General features: G+C 41.5%; 1 protein-coding gene across 24 annotated transcripts in view; it reads left to right on the top strand.

Moving 5' to 3' along the window:
- RGS7 (regulator of G protein signaling 7) overlaps positions 1-18,595 on the top strand; it is a 248,923-nt gene extending 230,328 nt beyond the window's left edge. For 6 of the 24 annotated variants that reach the window (XM_077345052.1, XM_077345010.1, XM_077345031.1 and 3 more), the window contains 4 exons: positions 921-1,107; positions 5,462-5,656; positions 10,606-10,659; positions 18,098-18,595. In XM_077345052.1, the coding sequence (XP_077201167.1) occupies positions 921-1,107; positions 5,462-5,656; positions 10,606-10,659; positions 18,098-18,391 (730 nt within the window). In that variant the 3' untranslated portion in view covers positions 18,392-18,595. The other 18 variants (XR_013232604.1, XR_013232603.1, XR_013232615.1 and 15 more) reach the window with 18 other exon arrangements.
- The last annotated feature ends 3,698 nt before the right edge of the window (positions 18,596-22,293 follow it).

Here is a 22,293-nt window from a genome sequence, read left to right on the forward strand (position 1 = left end):
CAGTCAATTGCTCAATTTTGTAAAATGTAGTATTTCCACTGGTGGGAAGGGGAAAGGAGGTGATGGGGCCCAATTTGATGCTATGCTTGCTCATTTTGGCCTCAACCCTATCCCTGGTGGAAGAGTCCCATTTTACAGGCCCTTCAGAACTCTGGAAGTTCTGAAAGGACTCAGATCTCTATTGGCAGCTCATTCCAACATGCTGCCAAACACACTTCTTTGGAGACATACATCACCAACATATTGGAATTAGTGGAACACAATATTCATTGGGGGACATACTTAGAGAGGTGGTCCCTTAGGTATGCAGGGCCCAGAGCGTGTAAAGCTTAAGGGTCAAAACCAACACGTTGAACTTGACTTGAAACTCAACTGACAGTCAATGCAGCTGCTGGAGGGCAGGTCAAATATGGGCCCTCCATGGGGTCCTGGTAAGGAATTGAACAGCTGAATTCTGCACCATCTGTAATTTCTAGTTCAAAGTCAAGGGAAGGCCCATATTGATTGAGTTACAGTAGTCCAGTCTGGAGGTGACCATCACACAGATCACTGTGGCCAGGTGTCCTGGGGCCAGATAGGGTGCTAGTTGCTTCACTTGACATAGGTGGGAAAATGCTGCCACTCTACTCTAATTATCTGTGCCTGCATGGTAAGGGAGGCATCAAGGATCACTCTCAAGTTTCTGACATTGTGGTAAGCAGCTCTGGGTCTGTGTTGGGGAAAAAGTTATGGTATAAATGAAGTAAAATAAAATCAATATAAATTCTTCACCTACACACAGGTGAATATAGGATTCTGGGCTAAAACTGCGGTGCGTTAATAATTTTTCGAAATCATTGCCATATTTAAAAGTTAAACTATGTAAACAAATGCTTCTGTGTCCAGTTCCCTAATAGATCTTTCTACATTTTCCTGTATAGGTTCTGGTTAGCAGTAGAAGATTTGAAAAAGAGACCAATACGGGAAGTCCCTGCCAGAGTCCAGGAAATCTGGCAAGAATTTCTTGCGCCTGGAGCCCCGAGTGCCATTAATCTAGATTCAAAAAGTTATGACAAAACCACACAGAATGTGAAGGAGCCTGGCCGATATACTTTTGATGATGCTCAGGTGAGTATAACTGGTTCATAGATACATCCAAATTGATTGTTGGCTGTGGAGATGTAGTATGGTAAACAGCTGACAGGTTTCCTAGTCTCTTTTCATCTAAAATCCTCCAGTGTTATTATTGACTGACCAAACATTCTTCATATAACCTGTCTAGATTAATTAAGGTCCATTTAAGATTTGTGGTAAGAGCTCAATCCATAATTTTTAAAAGAAAGCAATGTGGTGTAGTGGTTAGGGTGCTGGTCTAGGATCTGGGAGACTGGGATTCAAATTTCCTCTCACCCTCTCTTCCTTGAGGTTTTTGTTCTTTTAAAAATAATTTCTTGTCTCACAAGAGTAGCTTATAAAAGACCATTCTTCACAAATAAATCCAATGCCAGTAAAGATGTTCCCATCTTTTCTCTCTTCTTTTCTCCATGTTATCTTCCCCATTCTCTGCTTTAGATTCTCCACTGTATAAGTAGTTGTAATTATTTTGAACATGGATTACCATTAACAAGATAATGCTCATATGGAGCTATGATCTTTGAAGTTATTAGTCTTTTTTGAAGAGCTGAGCTGACACTGTATGCCAGACTTCAGAACAAATATTGTATTTTGTGAATCTGAAACATGCTGCGTTCTTCAAACAGCCCTAAATACAAAGAACCAGTTTTCAAAGAATTCTCTGCTAGGGATGGGAAAGGCTTATATATGTCAAATTTGCTAGGTTTTGACCATGATTCGGACTTTACCTTCTGGAAATGTATGTAGTAGTTTAAAAGTAAATGGTTTCCCATACAGTTATAATACAAGAAACAAAAAAATGTAGTTACGTTGGACAAAATGCTGGCAAGTTCCAAGTCAAGCATCCTGCAACAGAGGCAACTGCTTCTGAATAGTGCTTCGGGGGCTAGGGATTCTGTTCTGTTTTGTTTTTTTATGGGGACATCATCTGGGCATGGAATTGGAATCGCTGTGGGTGGGCAGGTAGCTATGAATTTCCTGCATTTTGCAGGGGATGGACTAGATGACCTTGGAGGGAACAACATCAGTGCTGTAAGTGGGGCTGGGGGGAAGAAAGCCCAAAAGAGGCAGCAAATCTGTACCCAGAAAATAGTGCCATGGGCCCACATTTCTTTGAAGCATAGAAAATCCACTCTCGGATATGCTGGTGAATAAGTAGTGTGACTGCAAAGACAATCCTCCATTGTGCAGACTGGAGAAAAAACCTGACCAAGATCAAAGTGAAGATTGGGGTCAGGTGCAGATGGCTTTTATTTACCCAAACTCGACAAGCTTTAAAAGCCCAGTGCAGATAAGACCCACATTAGGGCTAGCCTGAGAGTAATGTAACCAGCCTAGTGTCATCCTTGGCATGAGTGGGGATTGGAATTTCCCAAATCCTAGTCTGACACTTTAACTACTACACCACACTGGGTCTCATAATGTAAAACCATGTTGATTTTTTTTTAACTGGCATTATATATATATGACATAAAATAAAATAATTTGTTCATTGTCTGCATTTCTTTTTTGGTCATTGTTATTATCTGTTGTATTTCATGGGACCTGACCTGGAGATCCCCAGCCTAGCCTGATCTCATCAGACCTCAAAAGCTAACCAGGGCCAGTGTGGAGGCAGGCAATGGAAAACTACCTCCAAACATCTCTTGCCTTGGTCACCCTGTGGGGTTGCCATATGTCAGCTGATGACAACAACAAAAAGGAAGAGGGGTTTTTAAAGAACTATCAGCCTCAGGCACCAAATAGGCTAGTTTCACTACTGCCTGCTACATAAACATCATTATTCATTGTATTTGTTTCCTGCCCTTTCTCTTGGGACATCTGCTCCTTGGCTCAGTGAACTAGAGGCAAAACCCTTCAAAAATAGTGAGATAGGAAGAGACTAATTCTGCATGTATTATACATTGCCAGGGTCTCATATACTGGTTGTGGCTCTTGGCATGTTTCCGAAAAAGCTTGTTGTTTCATTAATTCATCATAATGAGCAAACCAAATTTTTCTCTTGGAATCTATTCTGATACACCATAAAATACTTCCCTACCTTTGAACATACAAGATATACACAGTTAATGCTAAGTTCCTTTTAGGCCACTAGATGGCTGCCTTTATTCATAGTTTTCATAGAAACCTCCAGTCTATCCTGACAGTTGTGGCTAATTGCTGGTGCATGGGAAGAGAGGGTTTTCTGTTTGTTTGCACCACATTGGGTACTTGGTGGTGGATGCAATCAAGTGTATCAATTTGTTAAAAGGGATTTTTTTAAGGAATTGGCTAATCAGACGTAATTCTCTCTCTATTTATGAAAAGTTAGTGTTTAGATTTCACAAACAATTTGTTCTTGCCTTTAAAAGTTCTCCAGAGACATGCTCTGCTTTATCTTAACTTTGGGGTTTCTAAGCATGCCTCTGAGTTATCCTGCATCATTTCTGTACCACAGCTGTCCAAAGGTCTCCTGCATTCTCAAGTGCTCCTAACCATCCTTGTTTGCTATTTACTTAGTAGTTTATTTAAAATACTGGTGTTCTGTCTCGCTTCTTAAAATGCCTCAAATTCATTCAGTGGAAGTTTTTCCTGACCTTGTACATAGTACCACCTCAAATCCTCCCTCAAGACTCACCTTTTTTGTGAGACTTCTTGGGTAGCCCCATGAACATATTTCACATTCTTCCCTTATGTTTTCTCTCTCTCCCTCTCCTCCACTTTTAAATCTTCTGTTGATTAGTTTAAATTGTAAATTCCTGAGATTAGGGATTGAGTTGCATATTCCTTCATTCCTATAAAAGTTTGTAAACCTACTAGAGTACTGTATAAATAAGAACAATAAGCATTTGGAAAAAAATACAATTTGACCTGCTAAAATGATCATATCCCATGATTACTTTTCTGAGTAGAACCATCCCTGAATTATAAATTTCCATTGTAAGGAATCCCCATGTTGTGTCCAAAAGCAGTTTAGACTGTATTTGCTCATTTGTGCAGACTGGGTTCGTGGAAAGGATGTGTACATGGCACTCCTTTGTTACCTGTATTTGGTGAGACTTCATTCAAGTATGCACACATACTGGGTCAGAGTACTGGGTCACTTCTTTTCCCTGCATAACATTATCCCACAGCTGTTTGTTTATTTAAAAATAGGCTTTGTCTGGTTTCTCTGAGAAGGAATTGCATGTTCCACATGTGCAATCCACATGCAAAGCCTTCCCATGTTATGTGGAAGACAATTGTTTGATTGCAGTGCCTGGGGGATTGATCATATTTTTGACAACTCTCACAGTTTCTCAGGGCCTGTGAAATGGAGCTCTTCCACCAGGTCTTTGGTTGAGGCCAGGGCCCAGGAGATCTAAGGGCCCCTCCACAATTTACAAGCAGCAAATCCTGATTTCATGAACATTTTTAGACAATGCAACCATTGGTTCAAAGCATAACATTACTCCTGAAATCATGTATTTTTCTTAAAGATGATATTGAAAATCAGTAGTCTGCTTTTGCCACCTATGATAAATGGTTACCTTTTTATTTAGGAGAAATGCATAAATATTTTCCTTACAGAGTCTGTGCAGAGCAAGTTAAATGGCCAGTCATACTTGAGGCTTTTGCAGAGCAAGTGGAAGTATTCCTTATAACAGCTGCTCTAGAATCTTGTAGAAGTGAGCTGGATAAGTTGCCTGTCAGACCCTCACAATCAAGCTTGCTACGAATTTTTGCTATAACTATCCATATGTCCCTTCGGAACTAGGAATTGTCTCCCTTTTGGAGAGCCAGCTTGGTGTAGTGGTCAAGAGCGGCAGCCTCTGACCTGGAGACCCGGGTTTGATTCCTCCCTCCTCCACTTGCAGTCAGCTGAGTCATCTTGGGCCAGTCAAAGTTATCTCAGAGCCCTCTCAGGCTCACCTACCTTACAGGGTGTCTCTTGTGGGGAGTGGAAGAGAAGGCAATTGCAAGATGCTTTGAGATGCCTTCTGGTAGTGAAAAGGTGGTGGACAAAACCCCCAGCTCTTCTTCTGACCACTTGGCTCTAAAATATGATATTGAGGCTTCAAGCTTAGCACAGCAGAAAAATAGCATCAGTGTGGCAATGTGTCATACAACTACAGACACACATTTCATGTTCATATAACATGGAAATATGTATGACAAAATGTGTGCATGCACACAAAGACTTCCCAGAATTAAACTTTGTTGGTCTGAAAGGTACCAGTAGCTTCACACCTTGTTCTGTTACTGCAGACCAACATGGCTTCCCACCTGAATGTATGACAATCTGTGAACCTTGAAATGTATCCTAGCAAAACGTGATCTGGGTTCAAATAGGTGACTTAAGTTTTTATTTCTTTTAAAAATATTTTAGGAGCACATTTACAAATTGATGAAAAGTGATTCATATCCTCGTTTTATACGATCCAGTGCCTACCAGGAACTACTACAGGCCAAGAAGAAGGTATTGGTTCATCTTGCATATTTATTTCCACTCTTTCAGTGGTGGTTTCTCCTTAACCACCTTATTGGCTACATACTCTCCTTGGGTAACTCTGCTGAATATCTGGTAGGTGAAGTTAGCTAATTTTGAGCATCACATGAATACTAGATGTGCCTATGCATGTATTTATTTTGCTTTTATGTGTGCTTGATAAGTTGATTTAATTGGTTCCATGGTGGCATTCAAAATATACAAGTCTTCTTGAACCAAGGACCAAATCTGGAATGTAGCTTATGCCCAATGATGGACTGAACTTCCCAGCTCATTTTGGTTTTGGGCTCGACAAACCAAACAGTTTCTTTTTTTGAAAGTAATAAAATAACTCTGGGGCTTTTTAGCCCACTTCTGTGTTAGAACCATGCCTAGTGCATGATGGTAACATTGTGGAGAGTCCATACATCCCTACCACGATGGGGCACCTGCAGGGAAGCTTTAGAGAGTACAATGCCTCTCACCCCGAGGGCTGAAGCACCAGTCTCCCAAATGTCAGGGGAACTGGCTATCTGTGATGAGCCATGGAGCATGTCATTTCTAAAATGTCCAAACAAAGGTAGACCTCAAATCACAGAAGCCAGTAAGCCCTTTTCTTCCTACCTTTTGTGATGGTCTTCTTCAGTCATGTCTCCAGAAGTCTACAGAGGAAACATGATTTTCCCTCTAGTTTTTGGAGACATGATTCTCCCCCCCCCCCATCCTTACTGGATCTCTACATTTTTGCTATGTCCCTCTGTGGCTTTGTGCCTGGCTGAAGAAGGCAGTATTTCCCCAGCTGTGCATTGCAGGCTGTCTGTGCAACAACTATGTTACATTCTATTAGTGAGCTGGGATCTGTCTTCCTCTTGCCATCCAGTCGTTTTGGTCAGATAAGGACCTCTTGCACATCCAAGGAACCCAGCTGCCTTAGTCCTTGTTCACTGGCTGACTGAGGGTACTTTTCAGGCAAATGAAAAACATTCCTACCTGTTTCTTAGTCTTGCTTATCTTATAGCTGGAGCAGTGTCTCTGTTATTATTATTATTTGATTTATTTCCTGCCATTCCCTATGTAGGCTCGTGGCGGGTAACAGCAGTCTTAAAACCCTACATTAAAACTCCCAACAAGTGGAAAAAATACCACTCTACCCCCTTAAGTGATATGCCTCCCCTGAAGTGTAGGACTCTACTGGGTGATCCCATCACTGGGAGGAATGTTTCTTTTTGGATCCCATCTCTTTGGAAATGCTATGAAAACCAAGGGAAGAGGACTATTACAGTCAGTTTTTTTAATGCGTAGATCATTTGCACAGCACTCAGGATGGGTTGTGGCTAATAAGGTCCACAAGGCTCAGCTAAAATTATCGGGGCTCCAAGGATGGGCTCTAACATTGCCCAACATACTCTGAACACTGTGCTAAGGACTTAGGCATCCTGGAACATGGCTTATCCTGAACTCCCTGATGTGCAGAATGTGTAGGTGGGAAGAGATGGCATAGGTCTGGTGACAGGGCTGGTGGTTCAGGGGAAACTTTCTGTGAGTCCACCCCAAACTTGATCAGGTGTCTGGGCCAAATTCATATCCATCTCAGGTTATTCATAACTATCAATGTATGAGTTTATTATCTTAAGCTCCTCCTTTCACTTCAGTGCCATTGCTACTCGTGACAGTCATATCTATCCTTAAGTCTTTTAGAGAAGTAGTAATTTTCACCATATGAATAATTTTGCCTTATTAAAGTAAAACTGTTTAAGGCCATGAAGAATAAACCTTCCATAACTGATAGGTTGCTGGAAATTCTGTTTCTCTTTGCATTATGTCTATCACTTTATTAAGCTAAATTACCATTACAAATGGGCATTCTAGCCCTAGGCAAGATCTGTTCGGAAGCTTCCCTGTAATTCCCATTGAACTGAGCTCTAATCCATGAAGCACAGGAACCCAGACAGGTAGGCAGTAGGACCTTTATTCATTAAAAAGACTACTGAACAAAGACAGGAAGACGCAGAGAAAATAAATGAATTCTTTGCATTGATCTTCACTGCAGAAAAAAAATTAGACTCCATAATCTGAGGCCATGTTCGGGGGGGGGGGGGGGGCAGGGATTGAGGGCATTGGAAGGGCTAGGTAAAGTAGAGAGCTAAACGATAAAGGCTTAAAACTAGCTGGCAGGTTACAAAGTAACAAATTTGTATGACCTTAACAAGGTTGCATGACCTTAACCCAGAAGGTCTTAAAAAATTCACATGTTTTAAAACAGGGGTAGTCAGCCTGTGGTCCTCCAGATGTTCATGGGCTACAATTCCCATGAGCCACTGCCAGCAAACTTGCCTCTAAATCAGTCTCTTTACAAGATTATTACAAGGTAGTCAAAGTAACATCAGTGTTTAAGAAGACATCTAGTCGGGATTTAGGAAAGTGACAGAATGGTTCGTTTAAGTTTTGTCTAGGGATTAGCACAGACTGAAAAAAAAGTAGTTCCGTTCAAGATCCCCAAACCAAACTGGTCCAGAAAGTTTGGAAGGTGGCAAAATGTGAAGGATCTCCTGGAAATCTGCTTCCCTTTCATCTTTCTCCTGAGTGCGGCTCTCTGTAGCCAGGAGAAAGAGGAGAGACCACCCAGGAAGAGGCTTCCCTTTCCCTTTTTCCTGGCCATGGCAAGCTGCAGCTGGAAGGAAGGGGGGAATCACCCAGGGAGGCTTTCTTTCTCCTGACTACAGCCAGAAGAAAGGGGGGATCTCTTGGAAAGGGACTTCTAGTCATGGCAAACTGCAGCCAACGGGGGGTGGGGGGGTGTCCAGGAAGAGGATTTCCTTCCCCTTTTCTTCTGGCCAGGGAAGATCACCCAGAAAGAGGTTTCATCTGACCTTCTGATTTTGCTCCCTCCTTCAAAACGGCAGGGAGCAAAACCAAAAGGCTAAACGGCTGGACGCCAAATAGCACCTAACGATTTAGCTGTGGTCCCCACTGCTCAGTTGTTAGGTTTAAATGGCTCTATGTATGCCCTTGGCCCTTACCTAGAAACTGCAACTGGTTCAAAATGCAGCGGCTCAGGTTCTCACTAGAACACCATGGAAAGCCCATATCAGGTCTGTTTTCAGGCAACTGCATTGGTTCCCAGTTGAATTCCAGATCAGGTTCAAGGTTTAGGTTTTGACCTTCAAAGCCATTCACAGCCTGGGCACAATGCACCTGAGGGGCTGCCTAACTGACCATACCCCCCAAAGAACACTCCACCAACATCAACACCAACCGGCTAGTGATCCCTTGAGTCGTATGCTTGGCCTCAACCAAGGCAACAGCCATCTTGGTCCTGGTTCCCACCTGGTGGAATGAGCTCTCGGAAGAGCTACAGGCCCTGCAGGCTCTGAAAGGCCTGCAAAATGGAGTTCTTCTGCCAGGTATTTGGTTGGGGCCAATAAATTGTAGAACAACATTGGGATTGCCACGTCTTACAAGAACTCTCCCCCTGCCCCCAGAATGGGAGAAGAGGAATAACAGGCAAGATTTTAGACACTGGTTACCGTAAGTGTATGTTCATTTAATTTTTTAACTGTTTTAATGGTTTTAATTTATTATGTAATATAGATTATGTAAACCACTCTGAGATAGCTATGCTGCAGGGGCAATTATATAAATCTAAACATACATAAATAAATTTAGCCCTTTAGTTTTGCTCCCTGCTGCTTTGAGGTATGTGTGGAGGAACTAAACCAGAGGGTTAAATATGGGGATGAAATGCCTCCCGGGGGCATTTCAGCCCCTCCTTTCTGTTGGCCCAACAGTCTCAGGCTCCCACCTGCAATCCGTTTAAAGGGTTGCCTGAGACAGCTGAGCCCATGGGGAGGGACTGAACAGCCCTGAAGTGTCAAACCAAACAGGCCGAAAATTGGTAAATGTTTGGGGAGTGTGTCTTTCACAAACATTGCTCCCCAAGCCCTGAAGCAATCCAAGTTCGGTCCAAATTTTTGCTTGTAAGCTGGTTCATGCCCATCCCTAATTTTGTCCAAGGTAAATTGGTGGAAAGCAGTGTTAAAGCTGAAAATCATGTTGCGGAACAAGTTGTACTGATGCCAGATCAACCTGATTCCTGAGAAGGAAAATACTACCATACCATCATATTGGGTGACAGGCAAAATGCAGACAGAGGCTGTCCTTTCATATCCCTGAGAACCATCCTCTTTCACCCTTGGTTATGATTTAGTGTATAACCCATTTGCATGACCTGTGTGTCTAGTCAAGCTGAATGTAGTTCACCAGTCTTGACCTGCTAGACACGTCACAACTTTTCTGTTTTGTGGTTGCTGGCTAAGGATGATTTTGGATTTCTTATTGCTGCTGTTTCAACCTGACAATTCTGGTTTTGATTTTGCTTCTGCTTTCTTCAAACTGAACCCATGATCTTTTACTTCCATGTCACTTTTCTTTTCTCGTGAATTTTGCCCATATTTCAATTGAATTTGTGTGTTAGTAAATCAGTGCAAAATGCTTGGGCTTCTGCAAACATCTATCCCCTCATTGTTGTGTCATTTCTGACTTTCTTTTCTATGGCACTCATTTAATCCACTTGATAAAATCTTTCTCTCCAAAGGCCCTGATCCAGAAGTCTTCATGTGCATCAGTGCTTCACCTCATAGGTAGCCAGTGCTGTCACAGCTGACTGAACCCGCCAGTCATTCAAAGAGGCATGACTCATGCAAGAGCACTCTGTTGCTTGCTGCAAGAGAGAATGGCTTCTGTGCACAGCAGCCTTTATAAACATGAGGGATCATAATCAGAAGGGCTGTGCAGGCCCATGTGCTTGTATGTGTGTGAAGATTGTCCATGCTGCCTCAGGGGGAAAAGGTGAAATGGCTTTTCCTCTGACTTTTCTGTGAGCATTTGCATCCCTTTCTATGCTTGCTTTTGCACTGTGATTTGTACATAAGCTTTGTATTTTGCAGCCCCTTTGCTTCATTGCTCCTCCCCCAAGTCTGTTCTTTTTGGCTTCTTTTGTTTGGTTTGCTTTCCATTTTTTTGTTTTTGTTTTCTTTCACTTTAAGTTCGGAAACACAATGGATCGCCGAACGTCTTTTGAGAAATTCACACGCAGTGTGGTAAGTTTATGACCTTGTGAGACTTAACAGTTAACAGTTTCCCTCAGTTTGTTATTCAGGATGACTCCTGTACCCAGTTTAGCAAGGTACTGCTTGAAACACTGGCTCAGCTGAAATTATTTGGACATATGTAACCTGAAAGAGTGCTTTAAAGCAGGCAACACTCTCTTATCTACTCTGTAAGAAAAGAGAGAGATCTCTGAATTAAACTCTATAGGAATGTATTTTTTCTCACCAGTGGTGACTGGCAGGGGGCCACTAGTAGAGATTGCTGGGTATGACGCAGTCGAAAGGGAGGGCAGCACCCTCCATTACTGCGAACCCACAGAAGGCATCAGTGGAGATAAGGGACCCCTCAGTTAGCTCTGTATAAGTGGATGGTTGCTGATTGGTTAGCTAGCCACTGAGTTGCCCCTGTCATGACCTCCTGTTGGCCACTAGCATGGATGTGATCTTTCCTCCACTTTGCCCACCAGTGGTTTCCACTTTACCAGCTAATGCTGCTGCTTAAGTTGCATTTTCTTACCTCCAGAAATGTGCCAGTGCCTTTCGTTTTTTTCTCAACATTGTGCAAATTCAAACTAAGCATTCAACACATTTATTTTTTTAGGGCAGAAACATCCCAATTTTCCCATGCCATAAAAACTGTACACCAACACTGAGGGCGAGCACTAACCTGTTATGAAAAGAGGTAGAAAGATCTTGGCTTCTACTCCAGTTTGTCAACATTGTCTGCTGAATTGTGTGCATTTCATGTGGCAGGTGTGTGTGGTGTGTATGTGTGTGTGTGCGCGTGGGTGTGTGCATTTAAGTGTGATGTATTGTGGCTTTTGCTGTGACAGCCAGTTACTAAAGTTGTCTGTTAAAATGGTTATCCAGAAAGCATCGGCAAAGATCATGGCTTTTGTTTTCCATTTCCCCCCTATGGAACACTTTTTCCTGACTCCCTAAACAACTTTAAAAATCCACAAATCATCAAGGCTTTAAACACCACCTAAAATCCATTAAGTTTTGTAATGAAGGCAATGCAACAGGTGGAGTGGAACTATCTTTGGTGCAAGCAAAATAAACATTAGATGAAGCAGTGGCTAGTGATTGATAGGGTAATATGAATGTTTCAAAATAATGATAAATTACAGTATAAATTTAAGAAATAAATCGGATTATGGGCTTTTAACTTGCCATCATCCAGAAGCCAGTCAGTCACTGGGTCTTGTACACCTTGTTGTGAATTGTGCTCCTACAGATAAAAAATAATTAGCATGGTGTTTGAAACAAAAACCCCTTATTTTTGCATGGTGGTTTTGCCACAGCATGTTATTCTGTGAGTTACATATCGTCAAGGGGGGGGGTTTATAAAAGAAGTATGTAGCAGTATAGTAATTAAAAGTGCATAATTGACTTCTTCCTTTTTGGTGATGCTAGGCACCATATTAAACAGAAGCTGAGACCCAAGTAATCTTGGCAGTTTAGACATTGCCACTTTTGCAATCACTAGCAGAAAAGCACTAGGCCACTCAAGTATGAACTAAATCATATCCCCAACGAATATACAGTAGAGGTGACAAATAGATTTAAGGAATTAGATCTGATAGACAGAGTGCCTGAAGAACTATGGACGGAGGTTCACGACATTGTACAAGAGGTAGCAACTAAAACCATCCCAAAGAAAAAGAAATGCAAGAAATCAAAATGGCTGTCTGAGGAAGTTTTACAAATAGCTAAGGAGAGAAGAGAAGTGAAAGGCAAGGGAGAAAGAGAAAGATACACCCAATTGAATGCAGAATTCCAGAGAAAAGCTAGAAGAGATAAGAATGCCTTCTTAAATGAACAGTGCAAACAAATAGAAGAAAACAATAGAATGGGGAGGACCAGAGATCTTTTCAAGAAAATTGGAGATATGAAGAGAATGTTTCATGCAAAGATGGGTATGATAAAGGACCAAAATGGTAGGGACCTCACAGAAGCAGAAGAGATTTTAAAAAGGTGGCAATATTATACAGAAGAACTATACAAGAGCGAGCTTAACATCCCTGATGACCACAATGGGGTAGTTACTGACCTGGAGCCAGATATCCTGGAATGTGAAGTCATATGAGCCTTAGGAAGTCTGAGCAACAATAAAGCTAGTGGTGGTGACAGCATTCCAGTTGAACTATTCAAAATCTTAAAAGACGATGCAGTAAAAGTGCTACACTCAATATGCCAGCAAATTTGGAAAACTCAACAATGGCCACAGGATTGGAAAAGGTCAGTTTACATTCCAATCCCAAAGAAGGGCAATGCCAAAGAATGTTCAAACTACCGCACCATTGCACTCATTTCTCATGCTAGCAAAGTTATGCTCAAAATCCTATAAGCTAGGCTCCAGCAATATGTGGACCCAGAACTTCCAGAAGTACAGGCAGGATTTCAAAGAGGCAGAGGAACTAGAGGTCAAATTGCCAACATACACTGGATCATGGAGAAAGCTAGGGAGTTCCAGAAGAACATCTACTTCTGCTTCATTGACTATGCTAAAGCCTTTTATTGTGTGGAGCACAACAAATTGTGGCAAGTTCTTAAAGAGATGGGAATACCAGAGCATCTTATTTGTCTCTTGAGGAACTTATATGCAGGTCAATAAGCAACAGTGAGAACTGAACATGGAATCACTGATTGGTTCAAAATTGAGAAAGGAGTTCGGCAAGGCTGTATACTGTTGCCTTGCCTATTGAACTTGTATGTGGAGCACATCATGAGAAAGGTGGGATTAGAGGAGTCACAAATTGGGATCAAGATTGCAGGGAGAAATATCAACAACCTCAGATATGCAGATGATACCACTCTAATGGCAGAAAGTGAAGAGGAACTAAACAGCCTGTTGATGCGGGTGAAGGAGGAGAGTGCAAAAGCTGGCTTGAAACTCAACATCAAGAAAACAAAGATCATGGCATCCAGCCCTCTCAATTCCTGGCAAATAGATGGGGAAGAAATTGAGATAGTGACAAATTTGATTTTCCTGGGCTCCAAGATCACTGCAGATAGGGACTGCAGCAAAGAAATTAAAAGATGCTTGCTCTTGGGGAAGAAAGCTATGGCAAATCTAGACAGCATCCTAAAAAGCAGAGACATCACCCTGCCAACAAAAGTGCGTTTAGTCAAGGCTATGGTCTTCCCAGTTGCAATGTATGGCTGTGAAATTTGGACCATAAGGAAGGCTGAGCATCAAAGAATTGAGGCTTTTGAACTCTGGTGCTGGAGAAGACTCTTGCGAGTCCCTTGGACTGCAAGGCGAACAAACCGGTCAGTCCTAGAGATCAGCCCTGACTGCTCCTTAGAAGGCCAGATCCTGAAGATGAAACTCAAATACTTTGGCCACCTCATGAGAAGGAAGGACTCCCTGGAGAAGAGCCTAATGCTGGGAGCGATCAAGGGCAAAAGAAGAAGGGGACGACAGAGAATGAGGTGGCTATATGGAGTCAGTGAAGCAGTAGGTGCAAACTTAAATGGACTCCGGGGAATGGTAGAGGACAGGAAGGCCTGGAGGATCATTGTCCATGGGGTCGCGATGGGTCGGACACAACTTCGGACCTAACAACAAGAACAACAACAACAACAACAAGCAGACTATAAAGCAAAGGTTGACCACCAGAGCAGCTGCTACACCATGCTAATGCAGCTTCCCTTCCCTGTGTTATAATGGCCACGTACACCTAGGAGTTAGCTACTCACTGGCTTAGAATGCATGAATCACAGGAGCCCCTGTGTTGTAGTGGTTGGTTTATTAGACTAGGATCTGAGAGAGACAGGTTCAAAGCCCCTCTCTGTCATGGATGCTTTCTGAGGGGCCTTGGATCACTTACACACACTCAATCTAACCTGCCTCAGATGGTTGTTCTGTGGATTAAAATGTAAGCCACTTTGAGTGTCTGTCGGGGAGAAAGGCGGGGTGAAAATGAAGTAACATGTTTGTGTGATATCCCTATCCCAATTATGCTGTGGTATCCTTAGCCCAGAGTCTGACTGCCTAACCTGACACAGGACAGAAAAGATGTGATGGGAGGATTGTATAAGCACATTAGCCTTGTGACTCAAATTGCAAAGAATCAAATGGAGATGATCTACACAGGGATAATTATTACAAAAAAATTTTTTTGCTGCTGAAGGAAAGGACAGTTATGATAACTGACCTTTCATTCCAAAGTATAATGAGAAATCAGTAGCCACTGAAGTATTATGCTCTTTCCGTCTGTTCTGTTAAGGGTAGCTCTTCTCGCCTCCATCCAGTTTCACCATCTGTAACACAGAATGATTGAGGAAGTGATATGGGGTTGTTGTTTTTTTTTTACATAAGGATATGCCAAGGGGTATGCATAAGAAGAAAAGCAGAACTGCATGCGCAGATGCTGCCAAAAGTGTTTTTCCCAATCACAGGAGAAGAACCCACTTGCATGCAGAATTCAGGGTCTTTATGCTGATGTATAGACTGAATACAAGCAAGGGCATAGTGGGCATGACTCCATGCCATGTTTTTGTGTGTTCACAAAGATATTCCTGCCATATGAGTCAGCCTAGTGCTTCTCTTTAGCCAGATCCCTATATAACATGCTGAAAAAACTGAAGTATGAGGTTTTAAATCCATAGCCCAGTGTTACTAACTTATATGGTCAGCATATTCCCTTTTTTCCAGCCAGTCAGCCATTTGCAATCCACCTAAGTCCAGAGCTCAGTTTTTCTCCTTCCAAATACACAAATTTCATGCCAGGCAAAGCCAGTGGTCCAATACTCTGCAATACTTTCTGGCAATTACAAGACACGGTTTAATAAATACTTAGGTGTTCTTTCACACAGAGAGAAAAGGGTCTAAAAGCAATACAGAGAACATGAGAGAAGAAGAAGAAATAAATATTTGGCCTAATGTCATAGGCCAAGTGAATTCAAGATGGTAAGTTTTCTTCCAGGAATAGAATACATTTACTTAAAATCATAGATATTACAAACATCATGTATTATGAGGTATATGATATGATAGACAGATTCCACAACAAGACACACATTCAGCTAGAGGGAGGGAACCTAGTTCTGTGGCAAAAAAAAATATGCTTTGCAATATCCAAAAGGCAGAGGTTCAGTTCCATCTACAATGATCTTTGGTAGCAGTACTTGGAAAACACCTTTCATTTGACTTAGTTTTACACAGGGATTTAAAAAAAATTAATTTGGGTTCCTCTCTTAGAGATTCATGGAATTTAGGCTCACAGCATTGGCCTACTATCATTAAGACACTCCCATTTTTGGAAGAGTATAGTTGCCCTCTTGAATTCTCTGCCTCCAAAAGACAAAGGAAGCTGGCTGGGCCATTGTAAGGCTACTTAATGGGTTTGTAGATTGACAGGTAATTATAGCATTTGGGAGTTCTGCTACTGGAAATAATTTAGTAAACCTTTTTAAAATGGAGTGCTGGGAAATCCATGTTTTCTTACCAATAATAAAAGTGTTGAACCTCTTTCCTGCAGTTTGTTCCTTGCTCATCTTCCAGTGGTATAAATGCCATGTAGTTGCTATTACTTCCCAGTCCTATTTCAAATATAACTAATTACATCTAAATCCTGTTAAAATCATCAAGGCTTTAACTTAGTCATGACCCATTTGTCCCACTGACTTCAACAAGCAATGGAGCAAAAAATAGAGCACCTTGTCCAGCTGCGTGGGGTAGTATTCGCTGGGCTCCTCTTCAGCCTGCCTTCTGCCATCTGAAAGGCATCACAGAACATGTTAGAGTTCGTTGGGAAAACCTAATTTAGGATAATCTCAAAAAAAGCAGAATGACTGCAGAATGGAACTCAACGTTCAAAGCTCCCGGCGCTAAGTGCTTTCTCTGTGAGTGGGAAGCATTGAGTGCAGGAGATAGACACTCTGTGGCAGACGAAAATGTGGCAAAAGTGGAAGGAGAATATAGAGTCCAAGCCAATATCCATGAGCTGTAATTTTCAGTATTGCTTTGCTGAACACATTGGAGGAAGCATGTCAGATGGTTTATGGCATTAGTGTGAGGGAATACAGAGGGGAAGGCTAAGAAGACAGAGCAGCTGTGGAAAATGTCTGAAGAATTCCCAGTCAAATAATGTATTCTAAAATGTCTAGCTTTAAAACATGGCAGGCTGATAACCAACTCCCCCATCACATTATGTCCTTTTAAAAACAATAAATGAATCACTGCTGCACATCATTCTCAGAGCTGCATGTTGCTTTGCATTAGGATTAACCCATCTGATGCACAGTAACTGATGCACAATAACTGATGCACAGCAATTATGCCAAAAGTATTGGATATCATATATTGGCATTTGCCACGATTGCTAGTTAATGCAAGCAACAACCATAAATGGAGAGCGACGCTATTCTGAGATGAAGTTGTAAGCATGGACATTTGTATTAGTGGATGGTCATAATACGTTCAGATGATAAATGCTGAGTGTTGAAGTTAACTCCTAACGTTTACCAGACTGCCTTGCAAATATGAGTTTATGAGCAGTAGGCTTAAATGAATATGTTTCGGATTCATTTTTTTTACTTTATAAAGTTCAAAACAACACACACACAAATTCCATAACAGGGGCAGAATTTGGCAATGAAACTCACATGATGGTTGTGCTCTACAGGTGACTACCAATAAAAGTTGTGCAGTTAGATCCACATTTTGGTTGAGAGACCCAAGTGGCCTACTGAAGTTTAAGTGACTGTAGTTTTGAAAAGACCTTGAAATCCAAGCTGCTGATTTCAAATGTGTCCATTGCATGGCACTTTAAACTGAAAGCCAAAGTCCTGTCATCATTGAACTTGGAGTTGTTTAGAGTAGCAGATCACTGGCCCACGCATGCTTGTACAATCACATGATTTCTTTGCACTGTTTACTGTGTGAATTATATTAACTAAAGTGACAATTACCAATGACTTTTTGTGTGAACTGACTCCATTGAAGGGACAGTCTTGCATCTGAGACGGTAGGGAAGTTCCATCTGTGGTATCATGTCGGTGATGGTCCATTCACACATGCATGTCATTTCTTGACAGCGCAGTCATCAGCTAATAAAATGGTCATGTTTGAACCTCGGCCAACTACAGGCTTCCCAGGTTGAATGTAGTGATGTGCAAAATGTTAGCCTTTATTTGCCAAACACTAGGTGCTTGGCACTGAAGTGGGTTTTCAGTGATCATGCCTCTATCTTCTGTTTCCTTTTGTTTGTTTGTTTATCTTTTCCTCAGGGGAAATCGCTCACATCAAAGAGATTAACCAGTCTAGTGCAGTCCTACTAAAAGGATCACCTTGTAGCATGGAAGCAGACTCAATCATTATACATACTTTGTAGCTCACTAATTGCCTGAAATCAGAGGACAGTAGAACAAGATGTTGCATGAGCAAGGACCTGACTTGTTTTCTTTTGTGTATATCAAGGCATTACAGACGCCAAGGGACTCGCTAACCTTTCGATGCCTCCATTTTGAAAACTCTCTGCTCACTTTCGCCTTCATATCAAGCTGGATCTGTGTCTTTTTAATTTTCTGCAAGCTCAAGTACCGTGAAAAAAGCTTCCGTCAGGCAGTTTATTTAAAATTCTGTCAGTCACAAAACTGGAAGATGTGTAAAACAAATTTGAATATAGTCATAAATATACTTACTATGGCATCACAGCTATTGCACAATAAATTAGCACAGAAGGGTCCATCTCACAGGTGTTATTTACGTTGAAAAAGAAAGCCAGTGTCTGTCTGTTGTCTGTACATTCTCTGTTAATGATTCTTGCATTTATTTTTATACCATATTTTAAAAAAGAACACCTTTTACTCCAAATGTATTAAAGTCGATCCTTTCTCTGTAAATTTGTGTATGTTTATATTGTTGTTTTATCTTTCATTAAAATATGCAGAATCTCTTTTCTTTGAGAAAATTATGCTTATTGGTGTGACAACAGTAGCAATCTGTTTTTAACTCTGCAGACTGGAGGAATGGGCAGCAAGAAGGCAAACAAGGGTTGTATGTGTCAATTGTTGCACGCTGAGCCCCTCCCCCCCAAAAAAAAACAACCTTTCAGTGCATATCAATAAGTTCTGAAATGACAGTAACTGAGCAGGAAAAAAAATCCTGGGGTCATGATGGGTAGCTCAAAGAAAATAGCTTCAGTAGTAGTAGTAGTAGTAGTAGTAGTAGTAGTAGTAGTAGTAGTAGTAGTAGTAATAATAATAATAATAAAGAGGGGAGGCACATTTCATGCTTGGGATCTGAAAACAAAACAACCAGTATTATAATTTCCTTATATAAAACCGGAATACAATGGAAAGTTCTTCCAGAGTTCTGGTTGTCCCAACTCAAAATTATGTTCATTCTTAAGCAGTCATATTTAAGTTGCAACATAGCCAAAGCAGTGGATACTTAAATCCAGAGACTGGAACCATCATTCGATAAGATAGATCTTTTTTTAAACCTGAAAACACCCCAAGTTTGTAGAAAAATCTGAAGTCTAAAAAAAAAAAATACATAGAGGGCTTTAAAAATCCCCAAATAGCTTTATGAAAGGAATGTCTTCAGTGGCAGTTGCTAGACTTGAAAGAGAAATATTCAGTTGCGAACGACTGCTAAAGTGTTTTGAACGTGCATTATCCAACATGTGTGAAAGCAGCCAATGGTCTACTACACCCACAGCTGGACTTCAGCCATGTCAGGGGGCACCTACTACCAAAGAAGTGTCCACCCTGTTGTGGTGATAAGGAGTAGAATTGAGTCTCAATGCAAGTATTAGAGATAGAATTGCTACCTTCTTTCAGATGCTTTTTTTTTTTTAGTGTACTGGCAAAGTAGAATTATCCAAAGGGTACACACAGTATCCATATTGCAAGGGTTCTTGCAGTGTAACCATTTGGGTGGAAAAATTCTTGGTCTGGTATTGGCTGAAGGGTAAGACTGGTCACAAGAGCTGGTAATGTGTTATGTATATATTTGTACAGACTAATTGGTCTTGTTTCCTAAGGGCTTGGAGGAGCCATGCTGTTGTCTCATAGGGGTAATTCCTCCCAAATGGTCTTTTAAGTGATATGTTTTTCTTGCCTAAGTCTAGGTCTCTTAAGTCCCCTGCTGGATACACTTCAGAGGTTTGCAGTCAACAATAGTATGTGACAATTTCCAGATGTTCAAACAATCAAAGTACTCTGAAATTCCAAAAGAAAATGTGAGAAAGTATGGACTCATTGGTCATCTGAGAAGATAAGAAGGGAGACTCTGGAAGGTTTTGTACCACAAAACAGTTTAGTATCAGGAATAGATAAATTATACAGCCCACGCCCAGTCTCACAATTTTATCCTTGTCTTTTACAGTAGTTTGTTCTACAAATGAGTAGCCCAAACTTTATATTTACTCATAAATAAGTCCCACTGAGTTCAACAAGGGTTGCTCCCAAATAATTCATGTTATTTCAAAAATGAACAGAATAGGTGAGTGCATGTGTGAAAAAAGCAAGGATAAGGACACAAAGAACTAATATTAGTTGAGACTTCTTGCTGTACGTGAGAAGGAGAGAAATCCTAAGAACATCTGCTCAGAAGAAAGTCCCACTTTATTCAATGGGATAAATCTCCTCAAGGTTTGAAAATGGTGTGTCATGGTGCGTAATATGTGGGAAACATTCTTAGGAGTCACCTGCTGTCTGATTTTCAAATATGATGAATGCTTACTAGTCTAGGTAATCAAGCACCTGACCTTTAGGGTAATACTACTCATAATGCAGGAAATGCAAAGTTTTAGTAAATAGGTTTGCTGTGTGGCAATGGAAGGAATTTTAGGGGAGAACTGGAAGAAGGGTCATGATGCTTAAACCTTGCCCTGCCAGCCAATTCGTCCTATCATCCTACCTCCCCACCTCCCCACTCCCTCCATCGATGCTTCAAAAACAGATGTGAACTCAGCCGGGTAAAATGTGGTTAGGGAAGAGGTTACAGGTGGAGGCTTTAATCACCCCCTACCTCCCCATTTTTTCATGCCTCCACATTGCAGTTACTTGGTAGACACTTTGGGGAACACAGAGGCAACCTTTAGATCTGTGCTAATGACAGAAGAAAGTCTACCAAATTTCACAACAAGGATTTATTGTTCTTAATGGTGCCATTGGACTCAAATTTTGTTGTGCTACTTCAAACCAACACAGCTATACACTTGAATCTAACAAATTTCAATGAGACTTGCCTCCAAGAGTGCATATTAGCATAACAGCTCCAGACAAAGAAAGCTCAGAAGACAGGTCTTTTCAGAGCATTTTCTATTCAGTAATGAATTTTGGATTTCGATTCTCCAATTCAACTATATTTGCTGAAGTCCAGAAGAGCAGCCAGTCATTGGGCTGTTTACTGACTAATGTGCTACAACATAGTCTTGCTTTTGCTTTTGCCTGCACACCCTCGCAGAACTCATGGATGACTTCAATTTCCCAGATGTGTGCTGGGAAACAAACTCTGCGAAGCGCCCTCAGTCATGCAACTTTCTGACCTGCCTGGCTGACAATTTCATTTATCAAATGGTAGATGAACCCACAAGAGGTTCAGCCATACTGGACTTAATACTGACCAACAGGCAAGAGTTGGTGGATGAGGTGAAGGAGGTGGGGACCCCAGGGGGAAATGACCATGTCCTCATAGAATTCCTTTTGAGATGGGGAGCCAAGGAAGCTTGTAGCCAGATGCGGATGTTGGATTTTCGTAGGGCAAACTTTAATAAACTCAGAGACATGATGAGTGTCATACCATGGACGAGAATGCTGGAAGGGAAGGGAGCATGTGAAGGGTGGGCGCTACTCAAACAAAAGCTATTGCATTCTCAATCAATGACTATCCCAGAAAGACGAAAACACTGCAGGAGCTCTAAGAAGCCTATTTGGATGAACAGAGAACTTCAAGAGGAACTAAGAAAGAAAAGGGAAATGTTCAGGAAATGTAGGGAAGGACAGAGCTCTAAAGAAGAGTACCTACAGGTTACTAGGCACTGGTCAGACCACACCTAGAGTACTATGTGCAGTTCTGGAGGCCTCACTTCAAGAAGGACGTAGATAAAATTGAAAGGGTACAGAGGAGAGCAACGAGGATGATCTAGGGCTAAGGGACCAAGCTATGAAGATAGGTTGAGGGACTTGGGAATGTTCAGCCTGGAGAAAAGGAGGTTGAGAGGAGACATGATAGCCCTATTTAAGTATTTGAAAGGTTGTCATTTGGAGGAGGGCAGGATGCTGTTCCCATTGGGTGCAGAGGAGAGGACACGCAGTAATGGGTTTAAAATACAAGTACAATGATATAGGCTAGGAAAAAATTTTTCACAGTCAGAGTAGTGCATCAGTGGAATAGGCTGACTAAGGAGGTGGTGAGCTCCCCCTCACTGGCAGTCTTCAAGCAAAGGTTGGATACACACTTTTCTTGGATGCTTTAGTATGCTTTGAGCAGGGGATTGGACTAGATGGCCTGTATGGCCCCTTCCAACTCTATGATTCTATGTTTCTATGACATCTTTGCCAATACCATTTTGTTTCTTGCTATTCTGAACTAACTGTAGCCTCTTGTCAAGAGTATACTTTGCTCATCAAAACAAACAGATGCTGTGGCACTTCCATTTCCTT

Source organism: Paroedura picta, chromosome 1, assembly GCF_049243985.1.
Source record: "Paroedura picta isolate Pp20150507F chromosome 1, Ppicta_v3.0, whole genome shotgun sequence".
Classification (NCBI taxonomy): Eukaryota; Metazoa; Chordata; class Lepidosauria; order Squamata; family Gekkonidae; genus Paroedura; species Paroedura picta.